Consider the following 23,979-nt stretch of genomic DNA (forward strand, 5'->3'; position numbering starts at 1 on the left):
CTCATGTTGAACCAGATCCTCTGAACAAACATCACCGGGTTAAATCTGTTGGTTCTCAGAGAAATTTAACAACCAAATATTCTCATTATTTAGATTTAATTCTTTACTTTTTATAAGCTTTTTTATTGATGTTTTTGCTCTAAATGTGTTTCTGATGAAGAGCGGAGCTAAGACTGCTGCAGTCAGTGAACACAGACACACATTTACCTAAAGGCAACCGAACCGAACAGTTATGTTGGACTTTAATCCTGAATCTGAGCAAACAGAGGCTGCATGTGGGATTCTCCAAGGCTCGGTTCTTAACCTCTTTTATTCGACACATTAAGCCTTTAATAAGATAAGAGATAAGATAAGATTTATTGTCATGTCATCAACAGATTACAACCAGATTGAGATTTGCTCGACTCGAGTTAAGATGCAGGTTATGTGTATATACATAATATACAAAGATAAAGAAATAAATAGTACAAAATGAGAAATAAATAGACATCAGGAGATGGTTGCAGTGCCTGGAGGTGTCGCAACAGAATTTACATTTTTAACAAAGTGGTGTCAAGAGCAGAAGTTCTTATGCCTTTGAATTTAGTGCCATGATTGCCATCGGGTAAAAACTGTTTTTTAGGCGATTTGTCCTGGTTTTTATTGCTCTGTGTCTCTTGCCTGATGGCAGCAGCTGGAAGAGACCATTTCCTGCTGGGCATTAGGTCACTTCCTGTTGGTAAAAGGATGGAGCTTTAGATGTTGTTCATCTTTCTGGACCTAAACGGTTTTATCAGCTCTGAGTCATGTGGACTCGTCAGGCCCTGTTCAGTCCGTAATCCCAGAACCAGAACTCATTGGCTCCAGATTTACCTCTATGATCAGAAAAGACAGAAACCTTTCAAAGTTATCAGTTTTTAGATGTTCAACTGATTAAAATTGACATTTTAAACTAAAGCTTTTTTCCTCATCTTGGTCTTCTGCTAGTTTTCTTCTGGCAGGTGTCCACCAGAGGGCGCTGCAGGCCAGGCAAATCCTGAAGTTCCTGCAGAAACAAGCAGCTGCTGATGAGCTACAGTCACAGATTAACAGCAATAATCTGGATTATTTAGCCTTTTAGAAGAGAGAAAAGAACTGAGTTCATGTTTCAAAGTCATATTTTCACATTGTTCATTCATTTATGAATGTCACAGTTTCAAACTGTTGAATAGTTGAATAGTCAGCTAAATTTAGCTAACATACATAATATACACTTGCAGACAGGACTATCAAAATAAAAGCTTGGGCTTGAGAATTTATATATAAGCTAAACATTGATCTTACATTTTTATGAATAAAAAGGTGAAATAATGACTGAAAACTGAACTCCCTTCTTACAACAGGTGAAATCCACCCGTTATTAATGTTTGACTGTAACGTTGAAACAGCGCCCCCTATGTTTGGCTCCAAACAGACCTTCTGGTCCTACAGCAAACCTTCATGACGCCAGCAGGATGACATCATCACCTCCAGGTACGGACCAATGACTCACAGGGACGGAGGTACAGGAACCTTTATTGATCACACGCGTATCGAACTGATCAGCTTTCTAATCAATAACAGTTTAATTTGGTCTTAGAGGTAAAAAATGTTTCAGTTTCATTCATTAAAGCGGTTTCAGTTCAACACATGAAGCATCCTTAAATTTCACAGGAAGTCTGGAAAGATCTACAAAATAATTATTTACTGATTATAATTTATTAGGATTGAATTTAAACTAGAAGATCACTGGAACAAAACTACAGTTTGGGAAAATATGATCAAAACGCTTCATTAGAAAACCTGGAGCTTAGAGGTTCTGAGGTCAAAGGTTGAGAAGCTGAGAGGACAGGCAGCCTGAACATGGCGTAGACCAGGGGTGTCCAAAGTGCGGCCCGGGGCCATTTGTGGCCCTACATCTAATCTTTTGTGACCCGGCTGGCGCAGATGAAGACTTTTTGTTTGTAATCAATTATCATTGAAAATGATGTTTTTCTTACAATGGAAAAAATAAGTACAACACAGTATTAGTGTTTTTATAACAAAGTTTTATAATTAGTAGAGCCACGTTTTTCTACAGACTTTCACTGAAAAGCCGACTTTGTTGCAACAAAATCAGCTTTTTTTATTTATTCATTTGTTTTGAAGGAAAGTGAAAACATCCTGTTCCTATAACTGAGAATCAATTTGCTATCAAATAATTTGTAAACTAGATGTTTCTCTTTTACAGCAAAATCCTTTCATGTTTGGATCTACAGTGAACAACCTACAAAAATATTGGATGAGTATTTGCTTTATTTTGTGTTTTTATTTTGTTGGCCTATTTAATACTTTTGACCTACAGGACAAAAGGTTTGGACACCCCTGGTGTAGACAGAGGTCAGCGGACAGTTTGGTCATTCAGAGGTCAGCGTGTGGACAGAAGGGGTGGAGGCAGAGGACAGGGACAGACACTGGAGGACTGGGAAACGTCTCCAGCTGGAGGTGATCAAGCAAACCAGCAGCCAGCCGGTGAGAGGAGGACAGTCCCTCAGTGAAGACAAACTCCTAGGTCTCCTCGTCGTCGCTGTGCTGCGCCTTCTCCTCGCTCACGCCGCTCTCGTCGATGTTCTCCAGAGAGTCCGCCCGCTGCAGCGTCAGGTCCGCCGGGCTGACGGAGGGCAGCGTGTTCTGCTCCGGGTACATCCACGGCTTCAGGGTCGGGTCGTGTTTCCGCTTCCACTCCGGGTATTTCAGAGACGCCTTGTAGATCTTCCTCATGGCCTGGCGGGACAGAGACGGCAGGACAGGGTCGGACAGGGGACAGAGACTCCATCTGCTGGAGGAACCGGACCGACTTTTACCTTCGGAGCCACGAACTGAGAGACTCTGTTAACGACCCACTTTGGTAAAGAGCCTGCAGGACACAGGAGGGGACAGGACTCAGGGTCAGGTCTCTGGGAGCACAGAACGGAGGACAAAACTCTGAAAGTCTTCCTGCCTCACCTCGGGGGTCCACCTGGGTCAGGTAGTAGAGGGTGGCGCTGGCGGCACTGTTGGATTGGATCAGGTAGCCCGTCAGCAGAGACACGGCTCGGACATAGTCCTTCTTAGGAGGATGTTGCTATGGAGACGAACAGACGGGAAGTTTGGATTCTTACGTGAGAGAGCAGTGTGACGACTTCCTGTGGTTCTTGTAAACATGATCCTTCTGCCGTAAATAAAGAGTTGTAAACATGCTGCTGAACTCAGCAGGGAACAGGAGACGGGTCAGTACTTTCCAGAACCTCTGTCTGCAACCCGACCTCCACCAGCAGCGGCAGCAGCGGACACTGACCGGGTGTTTGACGGAGTAGTTGATGATCATGTAGTCGCTGCCGAGCGGAAGCCAAGACCGCATCGTCACAAAGTCTCGGTTCTTCAGAGGCGTCGGGCATTTCCCTTCAAACAGACACCAGAGGGGGAATAAATGAAGTCATTCTATCCAAGCTGAACTGTTCATGTTCAACATCCAGCCAAAAATGAATCACATTCCACAGGAAGTGACCGTAAAAACCAGGAATCTGCTGATAGACGTCTCCTCTGCCCACCAATGAGGGAAAACTTCTACAACATTCAGATCCGATTTTAATGTTTTTACTTAGTATTTAAACATCAGTGGAGACATTTGGTCTTTCTAAGCTTTCTCTTTGCTGTTTTGTCAATAGGTTTAGCATGAAAGTAGAGTTGGAGGAATCCAACCTGCACTGGGAACAAGAATTATGTCGATCTTCTCCTGCTTTAGCCTCAAAGCACCGGTACCCTCTACTACTGCAGGGCGTGCTGCAGAATACCGGTCAGAGGCTTTCTGCAGGGCCACAACACACAAGGATGGACACCAAACTGCCAAACCCCTCGCCACCTGTTTCAATGTTCCCTGTCCAGGATGAAGACAGCACCACAAACCAAGCATCTCAGGGAGGCTGAAAGTCTGAGCTTCAGCAGCTGGAGGATGCTCTCCGCTCCCAATTTTAGGTTGTGCTACACTGTTCATTTTTAACACCCATAAACACCCAATCAGGACCAGACTTTCCTCTATTTTATGATTTGAATGTCGAGGCTGGTCTGGTTTGGAGTCAGATTCTGGAATAAAGTCTGGACCGGGTCCAGTGGCACTGACAGGAGTAATATCCCACGTCTGCGTTGACCGTCAGTCTGCCGATGTCGTAGGTGTCGATCATGTTGGTGTCCCACTTCTTACGGTAGCTGGTGTCATGGAGGACGTCGTACAGCGTCTCTGCCGTCACGTCTTTGCACACGATCCTCATCTGGAACAGAGACAGAGAAGAACCGGTTTCACCAGAACCAGGACGTTCAGAGCAGAACTTGGACCTAAAGGTCAGAGGTTGTGGAAGTAGAACCATCATCAACAGCTTCCATTGGATGGCCACCCTCCCATCCACCAGTAACGTGACTCCAGGCTGGGCCACATGAACTTCTTGTGTTGGGTTCTGTTCTTCAGGAAAGTGACGTCTAAAGTTCAACTCTCACATGACCTCTGAAGGAGACACCTGATCACTGCCTTGCTCAGAGGCAGACCAGCTGATCAGGGGCTGCCAGGTGATCTGGAAGCTCAGGTGGAGCTGAGCAGACGGAGTCATTCAGCTTTAATGAAGAGAAAACCCAACAAACAGCAACAAACCCAGAGGAACCAGCAAGAACAAGCAGGCAGACAGGAAGTCCTCCAACCTGAGGAACCGACCACAGGACCTCCCTGGGCTTCAAACCTCTAGATGTCAACTTTCTAAATTTTGAGCCACTTGGTTCTAGCTTCAGCCTTGTGATCCAGTTCACCATGATGCTGGAGAACCATCAGGTCATCAACAAGCTGTTCCCAGAGAACGTCTTGATCCAACTCTTCATCCAAATTTGACTGTAAATGTGGTGAAAACTTGAGGGCTGGGAGGCGATCAGACGAGAGCAACCCACATCTGGAGACTGAGACATCTCTGAGGATCTAAAGACTGAATGAAGATCAGGATGATGACGAGCTGCTGGTACCACCCAACCTACTTCAGACTGCTAGTGACTCTGTCCAGGAGTTAAACTGCAGCCTTCAGCCTCTTCTTCCTCAATGGTTAGTGGATACCATGGGAGGCGGCCGCTACCTGCAGGACGTCATCTTTTCCAGGCTGTAATCTTTCAGGGCCGTCAGGCTCGGCTGGGCGGCTGTCATTGGATCCGTGTAACTCAATCAGCAGAACTCAGGAACTGCATCAATCATTCAGGACGTCCTGAGTTTCAGCACCCAGCTGCTGCAACTCATCAGCAGGCGATGATGCCGGGTTCGGGGCGTCTTCGACAGACTGGATGTCTATGGGGGCTCGGGGCATCTTCGAAGGGTTCAGAATGTGTTGGTCGGGTTCAGGCCGCTTTGGCCCGGCTTCCTGGCTGGTTCAAACCTGCAGCTTCTCCTGATGGAACCTTCTGGAAGAATTGCTTCAGACTGCAGCTGCTATGGACGATCCAGACCCAGAGTTGGTTGAACAACCGATTCAGTTACTGAACAATTTGGTCTTTAACCAATGAAGGAGATTTGATCGACTCCTTCTATCAGCTCCTCCTCGTTTCTGATGATCCCAACATCCGGGTCTGGGTCGGAGCCTCTCCAGCTGTTTTCCCAAACACTTCCTGCAGAGTTTCAAAGTAATAGCTTCCTGTTGTTATATATATATTCTGCAGAGTTTCAGGCTGAAGGTTGAAGGATCTGATCTAAAACCAGCCAGTCAAGTGGGTCCATCAGAACTTCCTGGACCGACTCAGGTAGATTCAGGTGACAGAGATGGTCAGCTGGTCCTCACAGTGACCTCAACCTTCAGCCTCTCCACCTTCACCTGGAGGTCACCAGGTCACCAGCACCAGACGGACAGAGGTCATGACCTCACCTGAGCAGAACCACCTGGAGGCTCACACAGGTCCAGAGCCGAAGATGACCCGGTGAAGCTGGAGGTCCAGAGAAGGAGACGACCTTTGACCTCCTGAATGCAGTTGGTGCCTACATTACCCACAATGCACAGCAGAACCTCACAACACGGGTTCTGGAGGATTACAGACAACACTGACTGGAACTGGTCTGGATCCTGCCAGAACCAGAACCAGGATGCGTTTTCTTCATAAACAGAACCACCAGTTTCTGGAACAGAACCATGAAAAGGTTCTTGTGGTCCATACACTGTGAAGCTTTAAAAGTACGGAACCAGAACCGAGCCCTGCTGGTTTTTTGATAACAAAAAGTCAAACTGCTGCAGATCTCGTGATCCGCCTGGAAACTGGACCGGGTTTTCCTCCGGATCCGGTTTCAGCTCCAGTTTCAGATGTTTCCATGGGTTCTGATGACCTCATTCCTCAGAAGGTCCGGTGGTACCGGGTCAGCAGGTTCTGGAAAAGTTCACACTGTAGTTCTGGATTTCTGAGGAACCCAGAACTACACAACACACACACACACAAACACACCCCAACACACACACACAACACACACACAAACACACACACACAACACACACAAACACACCCCAACACACACACAAACACACAACACACACACACACAACACACACACACAACACACACACTGCGGACGGAACCAGCAGGAAAGTCTCTGGACCTGCTGAGGTTAAAGTGAAATGTTTCCTGGAGCTTTTATTGTGAAGGTCTCCCAGGTGAGTTACCTTGATCTTCTGGACCGAGCTGCTGTCCTGCTCGCGGCACCAAACCGTCACTCCGCCCTTGTGGTACCGGCTGCTCCATCCGTCCGGACTCAGACACTGATCCTTAAAGGAGGAGAAGTCCGAGTCGTCCGGGATCCGAACCGGCATCTCCGATCGGTCAGGCCGCCTGGTTCCGGCGCTCCGAGCAGAACCGGACCGTAGGAGGAGGAACTGGACCACAGAGACCAGCAGCGGATCCTGGAGCGGGTCAGAGAGCAAAACCTCAGGCGGAGCCGGACTGGGACTCGTGTCTGAACAACACCGGGTCCAGGTTCGGTTCTGAGATGCAGCAGGTGATGCTGCAGCTTTTATCCGCCTCCTGCTGCACAGATAGGTCAGACAGTCAGAGCTCTCACTCCGCTTGAAAACAGCGGATCAGGTTCTGGCTCAGGTAGAACTCGTCCCACCTTCGGTCTCGCAAACATTTATAAAAAAGTTCTTAAAATCCAGGTTTTATTTTGATAGTTCTGCTTTTGAATTTTCATATTACCCAAACATTTATCTCTGTTGGCTAAATAATTAGGTAAGTTGTTAGCTTCAAACTAAATAAAGCAGGGTACTTAGTATATAGCTACATATTTATGGTATTAAATATTTACCATAAATATGGTAATTTATTTATTAAATATTAATACCATAAATATTTAGCTAATTAAATGTTTAGGTTGAAACTCATTTATTAATGAGTGAATAAAGTGGTGAAAATATGACTGTGTAATTTAACAAAGCACTCCACCTTCACCAGACTCTTCCGGACCGGCCTTGTGCCAAAATCTGTTCCCTGTAAAAATCTGCTCCCTGTAAAAATCTGCTCCCTGTAAAAATCTGCTCCCTGCGGCGGATCTGATCATCTCCACGGCGCTTCTGATCGATTTCTCAGTAAAACAACTCATATAATCATGTCAAGGTTGTAACTTTCAGTTTAATCAGCTGCTAACAAAATGGTAAAATAAATAAATGAACGAGGTTTTCTTACGCTGTTTTGTGTTATTTTAAACGCCAAGAGAATCGGTCTTTCCCCAACTTTTGTCACTTAAACCTGACAAATAATAGTCTGTAAAAGAAAATACCAGAAAGGCAGTATGGACAAAATCACTTGGATTCTCAGGTTGTATACTTATGTACGATCTTAAATAGGTAAAGCTGTAATTAACGAATGTGATGGAAATCTGTCTTTCTAAATAAAAAAATAATTACAAAAAAAAAAAACCTGACAAATAAAAGTCAGACACCAAACAGTTTTCCAACAGGTAGTGTGAATTTATAATTTTTCATTGCTGATATAAGAGGATGGAAACTGGCTGATATCAGGGCACAAAAATGAAAACTTCCTGAAAGATGAGAGTGTAGACTTTCTGGTAAAACCCGTTCTAATGTAAAATATGACAGGTTACTGGATTAAGGACATTTCTAGTTTACTACATACTATCACACATAACAATTTTTGAGAATTTGGAAACAGTTACTCTTTATTTCCCAAAGTTATGGGGGGAGGAGAGAATGGATATTCCAGCTGTCTGTAATAATCTGTTCCCCCTTCATAACATGGGCACAAATTTATTTACTACCAAGTCTTTAACTGTGTTTATTCCTCTCTTCATCAACAACAAATCCTGCAAGTTTGAAAACATTTGCTAAATTTTTGCCAGAGTTATGAGGGGGAACCAAATATTTTAGCCATCTGAAATAACCTGTTCTTTGTTGGGGGAACAGATTATTTCAGGCGGCTAAAATATTTGGTTCCCTCCTCATAACTCTGGCAGATAAACAGCAAATTTTACAAAAATCACAGGACTTGTTGATGTAGAGAGGAATAAACTCAGTTAAAGACTTGGTAGTAAATTAATTTGTTCCCATGTTATGAAGGGGGAACAGATTATTACAGACAGCTGGAATAATCCCACCGGTTCCCTCATTGCTTTTTCAAATAAAGAGCAACCGTTTCCAAATTCTCAATGATTGTAATGTGTGATAATATGTTTGAACCACTAAAAATTAGCAACTAGAAATTTCTTTTATCCAATAATCTGTCATATTTAACATTAGAAGAGGTTTTCCAGAAATACTCTCATCTTTTCAGGAAGTCTAATCTTCCTGTCCTATTAGCAACTTCCATCTTCTTATATCAGCAATGAAAAATGATAAATTCACACAACGTGTTGAAAAACTGTGTTTAGTGACTGACTTTAATTTGTCAGGCTTGAGACAAAAGCAGGAAAAAGAGCGATTCTCTTGGTGTTTAAAATAACACAAAACAGAGTAAGAAAACCTCATTTATTCATTTATTTTACCATTTTGTTGTTGCTTCTTTTTTAAACAACAGCTAATTAAGCTGAATGTTGCAACCTTGACATGATTATAATGTTTTACCGAGAAATCGATCTGAAATGAACGGATCCTCTCTGGCTGCAGTTTGCGCTCCCACCACCGGGGGCAGAATTTCACACAAGTCCTCTTCAGGCTTAAAAATCCAACCCAGAAAGTGAGGTGCATCCTGGGAAATGTAGTGAACTGCATCGATCCTGATGCCAGTCCTAACCAAGTTCAATCTACCAACCAATCAGGGTGTCTGCTGTGGTTTGAGTTAATGGAAGAATTTCAGTTAGTAGTCCCCTCTGATTAAGTTATTTTATTTTATTATTATTATTTATTGTTATTTTTTTATCTAATTTTATTTTATTTTTTCATAATTTTAATATCTAATTGGTTTAGTTAACAGCAGGAGTTGTGATATTAGTGTTTTTTTGTAATGTCTGTTATTGACGTGTTGTTTGAAATTGTTATTGTTATTTTTTGTATATTCAATAAAAATAATAAAAAATTAAAAAAGGGTGTCTGCTGTGGTTCAGAGTAACTCATCTGTTCAGGAGAGGATCTGTGAGGTGCTTTCAGGTGCAGCTCAGAGATCTCCGGCTCCTGTCTGGATGACATCATCAGGGTCACCTGCTGACAGGTAAGCCTAATCTGGTTTCTGATTGGTCCGTCAGAGGAACCTTGAGAGGATGCAGTTTAGGTAAACTTCCTGTCTGGGCTCTGCAGCGGTGGGCGGAGCCACAGACCAGGTGTCTTCATCAGGTAGCGGTTCCGTTGTTCCGTCTGACAGGATGTGGGAAGCACAGCTTCCAGAACCGGTCCGGTCCAACATCCAACAAAGGTTCTGGGATCCGATCTGGCTGCTTCCAGGCTTCAGTACATCTGATGAATCCCAGAGAAAGTCTTCTGCGCCGCCAGCAGGGGGCGCTGGAGTCCATCAGTTCATTGGATCTTCATTCTCTGTAGCCGGGTCGGCCCAGTTTGATGAACAGAACCCTAGAACAGATTACAGAGTTCTGATGGAAACTAAAATCACTTTTCTCCAAATTTAGCTTCTGCTACTGGTTCCAGTTAAATCCAGATTATAATCCCAGATTCTCACATAAAAATCTCTCAACAATCAGAACCTCAGAACCTCTGGGTTCTGTAGAACGGCTCGGTGGTTCAGGGACTCCTGATCATTGTTCTTCTTTTAATCTGAGTGATTCCTTCAGCCGAGTTCTGATCCGATTCTTCAAAAATTCATTTAAAACAGGAAGAAGCGGCTCGATGACGTTGTCGCCTAATTTGCATATTTGTTCATGTGATCCAGACAAATCGATTTAAAACACAAAAAACATCTAGAAGATCTAGATCATGAGTTTAATCATGTAAAAGATTTGAACTAAAGGAAGACAAATATGACTCCGATTTATTTTAACAGTTAAAAACATTTGAAACATGAAAAACTTTATTTAAATGAAATTTCCTGTTTTAGTCACAAAATGGCTCCAAACGTTTGTTATGAATTATTGCAACATAAATGAACTGAAGTGAGTCTGAAAAACGAGAAGGAAGAAAACTTCTCTGTTTTTGTTGAAATGAAATGAAGAAGTTCAGGAACTCGGCTCGGTTCTGCTTTAGTTCTGTCACAATGAAACCGGATCCAGTTTGATTTTCAGACCGACAGATTCTCTCATCCTGGAATCTCCTGGATTCTCCTGGAATCTCCTGGATCAGGACCCAGACTCTTGATCAAATCACAACTTTTAGTTTTCAGATGATTCATAAACCAATGGTGGGCTGCGACTGCTGCTGACCCTTGACCTCTGAGAACGTCTGGAAACCTGCACAAAGCAGCTCTGTGTCCCACACACACACACACACACACTCCTGGTGCTGCAGAGGAAGCTCTAACTGGAAACAGATTGAGGCGGAGACGCCCAGTCCCAGTTCACTAACTGGGACTGGTCTGTTCCCAGTTCTGGTTTCCATCAGACGGATGATGATGAAGCTCTCATTCATTTCTGTTTGGTTCAGTAGAGCTCAATTTATTTCAGAGTCTGTGAGAAATTAATCACATTTTAAAGAAAATCAGCAACATTTTCAATTCCAAAACATTTTCTGCTGTTAAATTACAGATTAACTGAGATGATGAACGTTTCAGTTTCTGATCAAACGTTCAGTTTCTGATCAAACGTTCAGTTTCTGATCAAACGTTCAGTTTCTGATCAAACCTTTCAGTTTCTGATCAAATGTTCAGTTTCTGATCAAACGTTCAGTTTCTGATCAAACGTTCAGTTTCTGATCAAACCTTTCAGTTTCTGATCAAACGTTCAGTTTCTGATCAAATGTTCAGTTTCTGATCAAATGTTCAGTTTCTGATGTTTTTCAGGTTCTTCATCTTCCCAGAGTTTCAGGAAGTCCTGGTCATTCAATGGATGCTAACACTAGCATTAGCTGCTATATGTTTAGCATTCAGATGCTATTTTATGCTAGCACAGCTTCACTAATATGCTAACTGCTTTTAGCACAGCTTGAACTCAACACCAGTCGTTTCCAGCGTCCAATCAGATCGTGTCAAAGCAGAAATTAGCCAAGAAAAGCCGCTTACTGCTGTTAGCATTAGCTGTGTGTCAGCTTTACGGTCGTGTCGGAAACATGTGAATAGAAAGGTTCTGGATCCGGAGTCTGGTTAGTCCAGACTAAAAGGTTCCGGCTCACCTGGAACCAGTTCATTCACCTCCCTGCAGAGGTCAGAGGTCAGGTCCTCTGACCCCCCATCATGTTCTTCATGATGGCGTCTCTTCACATCCACGATGTTTGGTTGCCATGACAACACCCGCTGAGTCCACAGTTTCTGACCGAACCGGCCGAACCTCCGGGTCATCAGAACCTGATGAGTTTCAGGTGCAGTGAATCCCCGCCCCCTTCCCTGGCCACGCCCCTTCGGTTTTCCAGTTTTGTTTGGAAAAGGAGGATCCCAGTCAGAGTGGTGAAGGTTCGGTTCTGATCCAGTTCCCTCAGCGGGCTGAGGTCAGAGCTTTAACTGGGTCTCTGCCCCTCCTCCGGTCTTCCTCCTCCTCTTCCTCCTCCTCTCCCTGCTCCTCCTCCTCCTCAGGCAGCAGCAGAACCTTGCGAGCAGAGCAGCAGGACGGTTCGGACGGTACCAGGAGTTGGACTCTTTTTAGTCGAGATGAAGTCGTGGTTGCTGGTTCCGGTTCTGGCCGTGGTTCTGGCCGTATGCGGGGCCCGGTCTCCGTACCAGACGGTTCTGCAGCACAGCCGGATCCGAGGCCGGCAGCAGGGGTGAGTGTCCGAACCGAGCCGAACCGAACCGCTCAGAGTTCTGCTCCAGGAGCTGACAAACGGTTTCTTTAAGTGTATCAGAGACAGAAGTTCTTCTGGGTCCGAGCAGGAAAAGTTCTGCAGAACTTGTCCAGGTCCGGACATCTGGACCTGCAGGGCGCCCTCTGCTGGACGCTCCGGATGGTGCAGCAGGACAATGACGTTGTACTGTAGCATCGAGTATTACTGTAGTGGTGAAACTGCTCGGTACCGGAGGTTCTGCCAGAACCGTCTCAGTTAAGGTGGACCCGGTTAGTTACAGAGGGAGTCTCAGTTCATATGAACCGGTTCTTTTAAGGTGGGCTGACTCTCATAAAGGTGGAATCAGGTCATTTAAGGCTGACCCAGCTGGTTCTGACTCCGTTGAGGTTCTGGACCGGGTTATTTAAAGCTGCAGTTTGTAACTTTTCTAGTCTGTGATCAGATCTCTGCTTGTAACAGTCTTAGAGCTGTCAATCACCCTTGTGTATGTGCTGCTCACCCCTCCCCATTTCCCTCTGCTGCTACAGTCTGCCATAAATGCTAGGCTAGTAAGTCGTTCTCTGCGATTAGCAGCAAGTACATGATGTTGATTGGCAGCGCTAAGACCCGCCTCTTGGCTCTGATTGGTTGTTTTTGGTTCATTTCTTCAGACGATCTGCTCTCATTAGTCTGTCACCATGGTGACAGACTAAAGTCACATCTTGCAGTTTAAGGAGGAATGAACCCAAACCAGCTGAACTGCTGGTTCAGTCTGCGACCAGAGCTGCATTCCTCCTTAAATGAAGCTGTTGAGGTTCTGACCCGGCTGACGTCTCTTTGGGTTTTCTGTTTCAGGCCCAACGTCTGCGCCATGCAGCAGATCAAAGGAACCAACAGGAAGTACTTCACCAACTGCAAGCAGTGGTACCACCGGAAGATCTGCGGCAAACCGACGTGAGTCACAGTTCAACCAGAACCATCCACCAGAACCATCCGGGTCGGGCGGCTCGGTCAGCTCAGGACGCTGAACGCAGCCCAGCCGCATTGGGACGGAAACGAACAGGAAGTGAGGTTTTTGTTTGCAGGAAGTGGACAGCTGAAGCAGCCTTTAGCAGAGCCCAACTGCAGTTTCTGACCCGGTTCTGACCCGGTTCTGTGTGGATGGAGTGGTGGGGTTGGGATGTGATGCATTCACTGACTCCGGCTCCTTTCGTCACTTCATTGTTTAGGTTTGCGGTCTGTCTGCTGCTGCAACGTTCAGCCTGCAGACGCAGACGGACCCGATTTACTTCCAGATCCGGGTGGAAACTTCAGAATCGGGTCGTTCAGCCTGCAGAGTAAAGTTGGAAGTAGGTCGCATTTGGGAAAAAATTACATTGTCGAATGCGACTCAAATCTGAATATTTTCGCCCGAATGCAAAGTTTATCCGACTGTTTCCACGCCAGGCTGAACGCCGTTAAAAGTCGCTCTTTGGTGAAATGTGGATCAGTTTCCTGTGGGAGTTTAGCTGCTGGTGCCAGTAGCTGGCCTGCAGTACCAGGACTTGCCACCAGGTGTCACCTGTCCAGGTGTTTCTGTTACCTGACTCCAACCATCTGGATGAGCTGCAAACTTCCTGGATTCATGAAAACTGTCTGGACTCCGAGGAAACGAGCCTCCATCGTTTTCCAGATTGTTCTGGAGGTTTTCTAGAAGCTACAGGGATGATGAGGTCTCAGGGGGAATTCTGGGTAATTGGTCGAATCAGACGTTTGACTGGTTCTGGACCAGACTGGACCAGGCCGTTGTCCTGTCGGGTTGAGGTGAAGCCAGCAGTATTTCTCCCAGATGGCGTCTGGCGGCTGGAAGCGTCATAAAGAGCGCAGTGTTTCCAAACAGGAAATGGGATTTATTCCTCCGGGAGCGTCGCAGCGCTGCAGGTTTATGTTGGAGCCGGTTCAGAACTCTCAGCCAGATTCCTCTGCTGGATGTTCCTGGAAACGGAGCGGCTGAGTTACTGCGCCTCGCTCTGTTTGGATCCACAGCAGACACCTTGTTTAAAACAAACGGGAGCCGCTTTTCCGTCTGGGCGGATAATCAGGACCAGCCGTTGCCACGGCGCTGATCTCCATCTGTGGACGCTTAGTGCCTCCAGACGGCGCTGAGCTTAACGAGCTGCAGCCACAGAGAGCCGGCGCCGGTTCTGAACACTGGCCCGGTTCAAGGAGCTCACCTGAACCCCAGGTTCTTGACACAAGCAGAACCGAGTCCAGGTTCTCTTTCCCAGATTTCCCGTCAGGTCAAAGAAAATGAAGAAAAACATCTGAGTGACTTTGGGTCAAACCCATGGAGATCCAGAAGGTCCAGAACCAGCAGGTCCGGTCCAGATTAATGAGAAACAAACCGAAACCAGATCACAACTCAGGCGGTGGTACCGGATCCTGCTGGGGTTCCCGGGTCAGAACTTTGGGTCCTGTCCTGACCAGATGAGCCTCAAGAGGTCAAACATCCCAACTCAGAGCCAGTAGAGCATGTTCCTGATATTAGCATTAGCATGCTAACCCTCAGCCTGGATGTTCTTCACATTTCCCATCAGCCATTTGAAGATAGCTGACATTTTTTAAGATGGCAGCCATCTTGAGCCTTTTCGACCCGTTACCATGAAATGGTCCAAACCTTCATGACCTGGACGAACTTTCTGTGTCGTCATGTTCTTAAAACGTTAAAGTGATGAAACGCAGCAGAATCATAAACTGAGGATTTTACTGTTGCTCTGATTATTAGAGAACAATCAACAGTTACTGAGCTCCACAAAGGCATCTTAAGACACTTTCCATTGTCAAGTTGTTCTCTATAACAGGTTAATGTGTGATTCGGTTCGGTTCTGGTCCAGTGGGGAGATTCTCCGTATTACGGTCTGAAGCGCAGCAGCTGCGGTTATTTCTCTGCTCATTTGCAGCGACACTCAGCACCGGAGAACCTCGAGGTTCTGGTTCTGGGACTAAATAAACCCAGATATTTTATTTTGTCTTATAAATAAATGTTGCTGGCCCAAACATAATGATGAAGACTCAGATCAGGAACTTTATTATTTTTTAAATTCAAACGAAAAATCAAATTCACACCAAGCTAATATCATGTAGTTCTGGTGTTTTATTCTGTCGGCACAAACCTGCAGCTCAGTTCTCTGACCAGCTTCTCTGCTTTTCTCTTTATTACTGTCAGTTCTTCAGAGAAACGAGCAGCGCTGCTAATTCACCTTACAAAACTTAACGCTGTGTTCCTGTCGCTCCCTGTGACTAAACTTATAATTAGATCCTCTGTACTGAGCAGCTCTGATAGCAGACGGTGTGTCCGTGAACAAGTTTTACTAAATATTGTATCATAACCGAAAAGAGAGATGTAACTTTGAATATAGATTAGCAAAAAACCTACAAATTACAGTGAAATAGTGCTACTTCTGGTGGCGCCGGAAGTAAGACCCATAATGGTTTCCCCAGTTTCCCCAGTTTCCCCAGTAAGCCTCCCAGGAATAAGCTGGACAGAATACTGGATTACCAACATATTCTTTTAACAGCCCTACTTCAGTTCCTGTTCAGAAAGTTATGGCAACCCACACTTTGATCTGTTCTCTGTTCAATGATTAGACGGGTCAAAGGTCAGGTCATCTGGTGACATTGTGATGTAGAGCTGTGTATCTCTGCGTTGCCATGGTAACTGGTCTGTTGGACAGGAGGGATCCCAGGATTGAGCTTTGAAGCTCACATGTGATTTGTACGGAGCCTCTAGGGGACATGAGGAATTATTTTTCTTTTGCGTTTGAAGCATGATAATGAAAATGGAATAAATCGATAATCGTGACAGAACAAAGAAATGGCCTGGAGATGATTGACACACGGGCAGAAGAGATTCCCCGAGTTAACCCAGGGGGGCGCTCTACCACCATTTAGGCTCTTTAAATACAGTGCTGCTTGAAAGTTTGTGAACTAGTTGAGTAGTTTAGATTTTTCTTTTTTTTTAACCATGATTTTCTTATTTTCTCATTACCAGTTTTTGTATACGAGATGTCAGGTTTATGTTCATTGATTCCATTTGCTTGTTTTGAGGGAAATGTATGAATTGCAAGCAGACTAAATGAAACATGGAATCAGAGCATCTGCAAAAGTAAATGAACCACAGCTGCACTGGTAAAGACAATCCGGTAAAAGACTCAGGTGAAACACATTTGAGTGCTCGAGTAATCAGTTAAGCAGACCAATCAAATGAGACATCTTTGGGAAAGGTTTTGAGGTGCACTTGGTTAAAAGGGAGAGGAAACCAACCAAACCACTGTTGTGTCAAGGCATAAAGACCAGATCAACAATGCCGAGAGGAAAGGAGACATCTGAGGACATCAGGAAGAAGGTGGTGACAGCCCATCAGTCTGGGGAAAGCTATAAGACCATCTCCAAAAGATTCCAGCTTCATCCATCCACTGTGAGACAAATCATTTACAAGTGGAGGGCACTAGGCATCACCGCAACTCTGCCCAGAAGTGGACGGCCGTCAAAACTCACACAAAGAAGCACCAGAAAAATAATAATGCAGGTAAAGGCCAACCCACGCATCACCTCCAGAGAGTTGCAGACCTCTCTGTCAGCATCTGGGATAAATGTACATGCGTCTACAATCAGGCGAAATATCAATAGACATGGCATTCATGGGAGAGTTGCTAGAAGGAAGCCTCTGCTCTCAAGAAAGAACAAAGCCGCCCGTTTAAACTTTGCCAGAGCACTTGGACAAACCAGAGGCTTTCTGGAAGTCCATTCTCTGGACGGATGAGTCCAGAGAAAAGTAAACACTGCATTTAAAGAAAAGAACGTCCTCCCAACAGTGAAGCATGGTGGTGGAAATGTGAAAGTCGTGGCCTGCTTTTCTGCATCCGGACCTGAACGACTCCATATAATCCAGGGAACCATCAATTCCCAGGATTATCAACAAATTCTTGACCAGAATCTCCTGCCATCAGTCAGGGAGTTGAAGCTGGGATGGAAATGGATTATGCAACAAGACAACGACCCAAAGCATTCCAGCAAAAGTACCAAAGATTGGCTTAAGAGAAAGAAGATTCGCATTCTGGATTGGCCCAGTCAAAGTCCAGATCTCAATCCTATAGAAATGCTGTGCCAAGATCTGAAACGGGCAGTGCATGCCAGATGTCCCTCCAACCTCACTCAACTGGCAGAGTTCTGCAAGGAGGAGTGGACAAAAATCCCAAAAAGCAGATGTGAGACACTCGTTTGTGGTTACAGAAGACGTCTAGTTGAAGTAATGGCTGCAAAAGGAGGAGCCACAAGGTACTAACTGAAAGAGTTCACATACTTTTGCACTTGGCAGATTTGCCGTTTTTTGACAGATAAAATACTTTTGTTGAATAAATAATGAAAACATGTATATTTTTTTCTTTGTTTCCCTTATTTGGAAGGTCTGCTTTACAATTTGAGATTTGGATGTTCATGTCACATGATTATAATAATTTTTCTTTAGAAAACAATGACCATGTTCGGGTGGTTCACAAACTTTCAAGCAGCACTGTATATATATATTTGAAATGTTAATTGACATTCATGACTGTATACAAAATAGACCAGCAAATATTGCAGTAAGCAGATTGCGAGGGAACGTAAAATAAAAAAATTCCCCATGTCCCCTCGAGGACTCCGTAGATTTCTGTTGCCTCTGATGAGAAGTTGCCCGTTGACTCGGCCCGTTGCTCCGTCTCCTCCGCAGCGTCATCACCTACGAATGCTGTCCAGGTTACGAGAAGCTTCCAGGAGAGAAGGGCTGCCCTGCCGGTATGTCATGTGACCTCTGACCTCACCTGTGTTCTGCAGCGTGGTGAAGTTCTGACGGAGTTCTGTTGCAGCGCTGCCTCTGGTGAACATCTACGGCACTCTGGGCGCGGTCGGCGCCTCCACCACCCAGATGTACTCGGACCGAGCCCGGCTGAGGGAGGAGGTGGAGGGACCGGGCAGCTTCACCTTCTTTGCTCCCAGCAACGAGGCGTGGGCGGCTCTGCCCGCGGTCAGTACGGGCCTCACGAGGTCGCCGGTGGTCAACGCCGCCCACGCTCACTCTGTCGTCCCGCTGCAGGAGATCTTGGACGCTCTGGTGAGCAACGTGAACATCGAGCTGCTGAACGCTCTGCACTACCACATGGTGAACCGCCGGCTGACCACCGAGGAACTGAAGCACGGGTCGTCCTTCTCCTCCATGTACCAGGACTCGCACGTCCACATCCACCACTACAGCAACGGGGTGAGAGAGATCAGCTCTCTGGACGCAGCTACACAGCTAAGGAGCCAGCAACGCTAATGCTAAACGCTAATCACAAACACTAGGTCCGCTAACGCTAAAGCGCTAATCACAAACACTAGATCTGCTAACGCTAAAGCACTAATCACAAACACTAGGTCCGCTAACGCTAAAGCGCTAATCACAAACACTAGGTCCGCTAAAGCTAAAGCGCTAATCACAAACACTAGGTCCGCTAAAGCTAAAGCGCTAATCACAAACACTAGGTCCGCTAACGCTAAAGCGCTAATCACAAACACTAGATCTGCTAACGCTAAAGCATGAGTCAAACATTAGTACTAACATGGCATTTAGCAGAAGCTAATGCTAAACCACTAACTTTTACCATGGTGACGTCCTTCATGAGTCAATAACATGTTCTACTGCAGAGTATATCGCCCTCTGCAGACTGAAACGTGTCATTGCACCGTTCCTCTGGTTGGAGCTTCAGGAAGAGATTCTGGATCAGAACTTTCTCTCCTGGTTTCAGTTTCATAGCTGTTGAGTTTTGCTAACCACAGAAAGGCTCCAGGAAACACGCAGAGGAAAAACATTTGCTGCACTGCAAAAAATTAGAAAATTACTTGAACAGATCAAAGCTGTTTAATTTGGAATGGAAAATTGTGACCTTAATCACAGAACTTTATATGTTGTTTACTTTTTTATTATTCAGACCTACAAACAAAAACCTAATTTCCAGATTTTACTATCCTTAATTAATACATAAACATCTTAAATCAAGTTTAATGCTAAAACCTTTAAATTATATCAGACCTTTAAACGTTACATCCTTCAGGCTGCAGTTTAGTTCAACGTTCATATTCTGTTCATGTTTGTTTTCTTCTTTACTGCCTGTTTTTTTTTTTTTTTTTTCTACCCCTCCAGGGGGTATTTTGTGGGCTCTAGTGCCCCTTATATGATAGTAGGCTGACAGGAAACGGGGAAGGAGAGGGGGGAAGACCTGCGGCAAATGTCGTCAGGTCCGGGAGTCGAACCCGCGACGGCCGCGTCGAGGACTCAAGGCCTCCAAATACAGGTCGCGCTAACCGCTACGCCACCACGGCACGCCCTACTGCCTGTTTTATTTTATCCCTGCATGTTTCTTGTTTTAGTCAGGACAGGAAATGGAAAAGCTGCGTAAACACACTTCAAAATAAGAGCATGAATATAAACATCTTACTACTTGAAGAATTGTAAAGAAAACTTCCACACAGATGCTGAACTTCATTCAGTTGAAAGTTTACAGAGCAGCCAAGTAAATTAGCACTGTAAAAATTAGCTTAATGAAAGCTAAGTGCGCTAAACCGCTAACTAACAAAAGTCCTAAAAGAACATTAGCTCTGCTGTTAGCGGTTATCGGATGTTTTCCCTCAGCGGGTTAGCGCTGTGACGTTTTCTGACAGTCACAGCGCTCTGCGTGATAATGTCACTTCCTGTCTGAGCGGCTGCAGCAGGCGGTTCCTCTGTAGCGGTCCGTCTGCAGTGGATCTGACCGGCAGGTTGTCGTCTCTCAGATCGTGACGGTGAACTGCGCCCGCCTCATCAAACCCGACCAGCACGCCACCAACGGCATCGTCCACGTCATCGACCGTGTCATCACCGCCGTGTCCAGCGACATGCAGTCCATCATTGACGTCGACGACGACCTGGAGACTCTCCGCGTGAGTAAATCCCTCAGGGAACTCCCAGTGTGATGATGAACAGGCACTCTGACATCACTTCCTGTCTGCCCGCCTGCAGGCGGCATTCGCTGCTGCAGGGCTGAGCACCCTGCTGGAGAGTCCGGGTCAGTACACCATCTTCGCTCCCACCAACGACGCCTTCACCAAGATTCCTCGGGAGACCCTGAACCGGATCCTGGGAGACCCCGTAGCTCTGAAAGGTGTCCGTCTCTGTGCCTGATGGTAATCCAGGGTCTTCGGGCGCCACTGACCTCTCGCTGACCTCTCGCTGACCTCCAGACCTGCTGAACTACCACATGCTGAAGCAGCTGCAGTGCGCCGAGTCCATCGTGTCGGGAACGTCCGTGGAGACGCTGCAGGGCACGGCGCTGGAGGTCGGCTGCGACGGCGACCAGATGACGCTGAACGGGAACGCCGTCGTCACCAAGAAGGACCAGCTGGGGACCAACGGCGTCATCCACTACATCAGCCAGCTGCTCATCCCAGACTCAGGTACCGGGTCTGGTTCTGGTTCTGAACCAGCTGCTCTGCTACTGAACACACTCACTCAGGACAGGGGGCCCAAACTGAGGCTTGGGGGCCACTTCTGGCCCCAAGGAGGATGTTATTGGTTGATCAGACGCAGGTGGAAACTTTTTGTTGGTGAAATTCTACCAGGAAAAGTTAAGATGAAATATTCATCTTTTTTTTTTTTTTTTTTTTACCCCTCCAGGGGGTCTTTTGTGACTCTAGTGTCCCTTATATGACAGTAGGCTGACAGGAAACGGGGAAGGAGAGGGGGGAAGACATGCGGCAAATGTCGTCGGGTCCGGGAGTCGAACCCGCGACGGCCTCGTCGAGGACTCAAGGCCTCCAAATACGGGTCGCGCTAACCGCTACGCCACCACGGCACGCCCGAAATATTCATCATTTTATAACCAATCAAAGTTGAACTGTCAGGGTTCTGGTCTGGTCCCGTTCTGAAGCTCTGCTTTACCTGCAGCTAAAACTCTGCTGGAACTGGCGGAGGACTCGTCCGTTTCCACGGCGACCAGGCTGTTTGTGGACGCCGGCCTGTCGTCCCACCTGAGGGGCTCGGAGGCGCTAACCATGCTAGCGCCGCTAAACGACGCCTTCAAAGGTAACGCGGCAGCTGGATCCTGACCAGGTCACCTGGTGAACAGGTGAGGTGACCACATCCTGCCGCCTCGTCCAACAGGAAGCGTGACGATGACCCCTGACCTCCGGGCGCTGATGAAGAACCACCTGCTGAAGCAGCAGCTGTCCTCCAAGGCGCTGTACGACGGCCAGCAGCTGCAGACGCTGGGCGGCCTGACGCTGCGCGTCTTCGTCTACAGGAACGTAAGAACAGGGTCAGAGGTCACGGGGTCGTCAGCTGGAGAACCTGATGGAGAACACCTGACAGTTTATCGTGAAAACGAGAAACAAAATGTCGCACTTTAATGAGAAATTCTTGTTAATACATAAAACCAGAACCATGAACGTTCTGGTTCTGGTTCTGATTGTCCGTCCTCTCCAGAACCTCTGCATCGAGAACGCCTGCATCGCGGCTCATGACAGAACCGGCCGCTTCGCCACCATGTTCACGCTGGACAAGGTTCTGGCTCCGCCCACCGGGACGCTGATGGACGTCCTGAAGGCCGACGAGCGCTTCAGGTGAGCGTCGGACAGCGGGCCGCCCCGGTTCTGACCCGCTCTGACCCGGTGCGTCCTCTTCCAGCCAGCTGGTCGGCGCCATCCAGACGGCCGGCATGACGGAGCTGCTCAACCAGCAGGGGGCGCTCACCTTCTTCGCTCCCACCGACGAGGCGTTCAGGGCCCTGCCGCCGGCCGAGCTCAGCCGGCTGCTCGGTGAGTGTGGAGGTTCTGACCCGGGTTTGTTGCGGTTCAGTGGTTCTGACCCAGAATCAGAACCTTTTTGGGTCAGGAGAAAAGTCGATCGATTATTGGCACATCCTGAAGTTTTTATACACTTTTATAAATTCATAAAAAGATAAAATTCCTTATTAAATAGAAAAATCAAGTTTATTGCCTGAAAGTCAAAACATGCTTGAGAAAAGCTGAAGATCTATTATTGATTACCTGATTGATTATTGAACAGCAAAAGGTGATGAACCAGACGAGTTCCCTGCCTGGCCTGCAGGGGGCGATGCTGCCGCTCCATGTTTGGCCTCCTGGTCGCCATGGAGACGGATCATTAGACCCGGCAGAACCAGGAAGTGGCCGGTCCGCAGCCAATCAGCTGTCTGTCTCTGCAGGAAACACCGATCAGCTGACAGCCGTCCTGCGGCTTCACCTGGGGGAGGGGCTGCTGGTGAGCGGGGGGATCAGTTCCCACACCCGTCTGGCGCCGCTGCAGGGCGACAAGCTGGAGCTGGGCGTGGTCAGTGCCGCCGCCCCGCCTGATTGGCCGATGGGCGACCTGTCGCTGCGCTGACCGTGTCTCTGTTGCAGAGGAACTTCACCGTCTACGTCAACAAGGTTCCTGTGGTCGACGCCGACCTGATGGCCACCAACGGAGTCGTCCACGCCGTCAACGCCATCATCAGGCCTCTGGGTAAGCCCCGCCCCCTCCTCAGGGTAAGCCCTGCCCCCTCCTGTGGTTCTGATCCGTTGTCTCTGTTGCAGCTCCGAAGGCGGACCGGGAGCAGGCGGACGGACCGGCGGCTGCAACTCCAGTAAGAAACCAGTGAACAACCAGTAAACCGGTTGATGGTCCCAGTCTGACCTTTGCCCTCTGTTGCAGGTCGACTCCCGGAGGTTCAGGAACGGTGAGAGACGGTTCTCCAGCTAATGGATCCGGTACCAGTTCTAGTTCTGGTCCTGACTGTGTTTGTCTCGTCAGACGACTTGTTTGAGCGGGTTCTGATGAGCCGCTCCAGCAGAACCATGAACCGGCGCCAGTGAGGGGGCGGGACTTCCGGCAGAACCACTTCCTGCTTCCTGTTTGCTGTAGAACCAGTTTGATTCTGTGAAATCCAACTCGGATCTTCTGTAAAGTGTGTCGTCCTGCAGCATGTCTGCAGGTCGCAGTCCGGACCCGGAACCGGACCAGAACCGGACCGGACCAGACTCACGTTTGTAGAATAAAGCTGAGAGTGATGCTCCTCTTCATCAGTTCTTCATCCCTGAACCTGAACAGATTCCTGGCTCTGATAATTGTAATAATATATAATAAGATTCAGGTGAGCGCTGACAATCACAGCCGGCCTCCAGGCCAGCAGGGGGCCCTAAAGAGTCTCTGGTTTCCTCACCAGTAAACATGTCGGTGAGTTTGGCTCTTTATTTGAAGTCAAGTTTGGGAAGAAGAAAACGTTCTTCATTTTCCATGTTTTGCATTAAACTTTAGGATTCAAATTAATTCATGTAAAAACAGTAAAATATTACATTTGATATTGTTTGATAATTACATGAGTGAGTAGCCGAACCAGTTCATCCTGACTCATTCAGGAAGGGGCGGGACCAGGCTGACGTCACACCTATTTGGAAACGGTATCATTGCATTCAGAAATAGAAGGGGGCGCTGTTGCATATAATAGTAGTCCTTTGTTTTTCTTTCTTTTTAAAAAAAATCTTCATTGATTACGGTTGTTAAACAGTCACAACTAAGCTATTGTAGGTTATTTACTTTTATTTATTCCTTATTTTAATGATCTCGAAA

General features: G+C 46.7%; 3 protein-coding genes across 3 annotated transcripts in view; 2 read left to right on the plus strand and 1 right to left on the minus strand.

Moving 5' to 3' along the window:
• The window catches only part of LOC116714596 (alpha-1,3-mannosyl-glycoprotein 4-beta-N-acetylglucosaminyltransferase B), a 776,799-nt gene that overhangs the window by 467,133 nt on the left and 285,687 nt on the right, over positions 1-23,979 (plus strand). The gene's annotated exons all lie outside the window — the stretch shown is intronic.
• Positions 1,514-10,434, minus strand: stard15 (StAR-related lipid transfer (START) domain containing 15). The gene is made up of 8 exons (XM_032555277.1): positions 9,566-10,434; positions 9,093-9,299; positions 6,684-6,920; positions 4,136-4,283; positions 3,314-3,417; positions 2,983-3,100; positions 2,841-2,893; positions 1,514-2,760 (listed from the first exon to the last, which is right to left on the minus strand). The coding sequence occupies exons 2-8, from the start codon at positions 9,237-9,239 to the stop codon at positions 2,545-2,547; spliced, it is 1,023 nt and encodes a 340-aa protein (XP_032411168.1). The 5' UTR covers positions 9,240-9,299; positions 9,566-10,434; the 3' UTR covers positions 1,514-2,544.
• tgfbi (transforming growth factor, beta-induced) lies at positions 12,023-23,435 on the plus strand. Its single transcript, XM_032555267.1, has 17 exons — positions 12,023-12,323; positions 13,179-13,277; positions 18,073-18,137; positions 18,209-18,366; positions 18,436-18,600; positions 20,151-20,297; positions 20,377-20,518; positions 20,598-20,810; positions 21,301-21,438; positions 21,517-21,659; positions 21,838-21,974; positions 22,039-22,169; positions 22,577-22,701; positions 22,773-22,875; positions 22,947-22,996; positions 23,065-23,089; positions 23,164-23,435. The coding sequence occupies exons 1-17, from the start codon at positions 12,211-12,213 to the stop codon at positions 23,223-23,225; spliced, it is 2,016 nt and encodes a 671-aa protein (XP_032411158.1). The 5' UTR covers positions 12,023-12,210; the 3' UTR covers positions 23,226-23,435.

Source organism: Xiphophorus hellerii, chromosome 23 (genome assembly GCF_003331165.1).
Source record: "Xiphophorus hellerii strain 12219 chromosome 23, Xiphophorus_hellerii-4.1, whole genome shotgun sequence".
Classification (NCBI taxonomy): domain Eukaryota; kingdom Metazoa; phylum Chordata; class Actinopteri; order Cyprinodontiformes; family Poeciliidae; genus Xiphophorus; species Xiphophorus hellerii.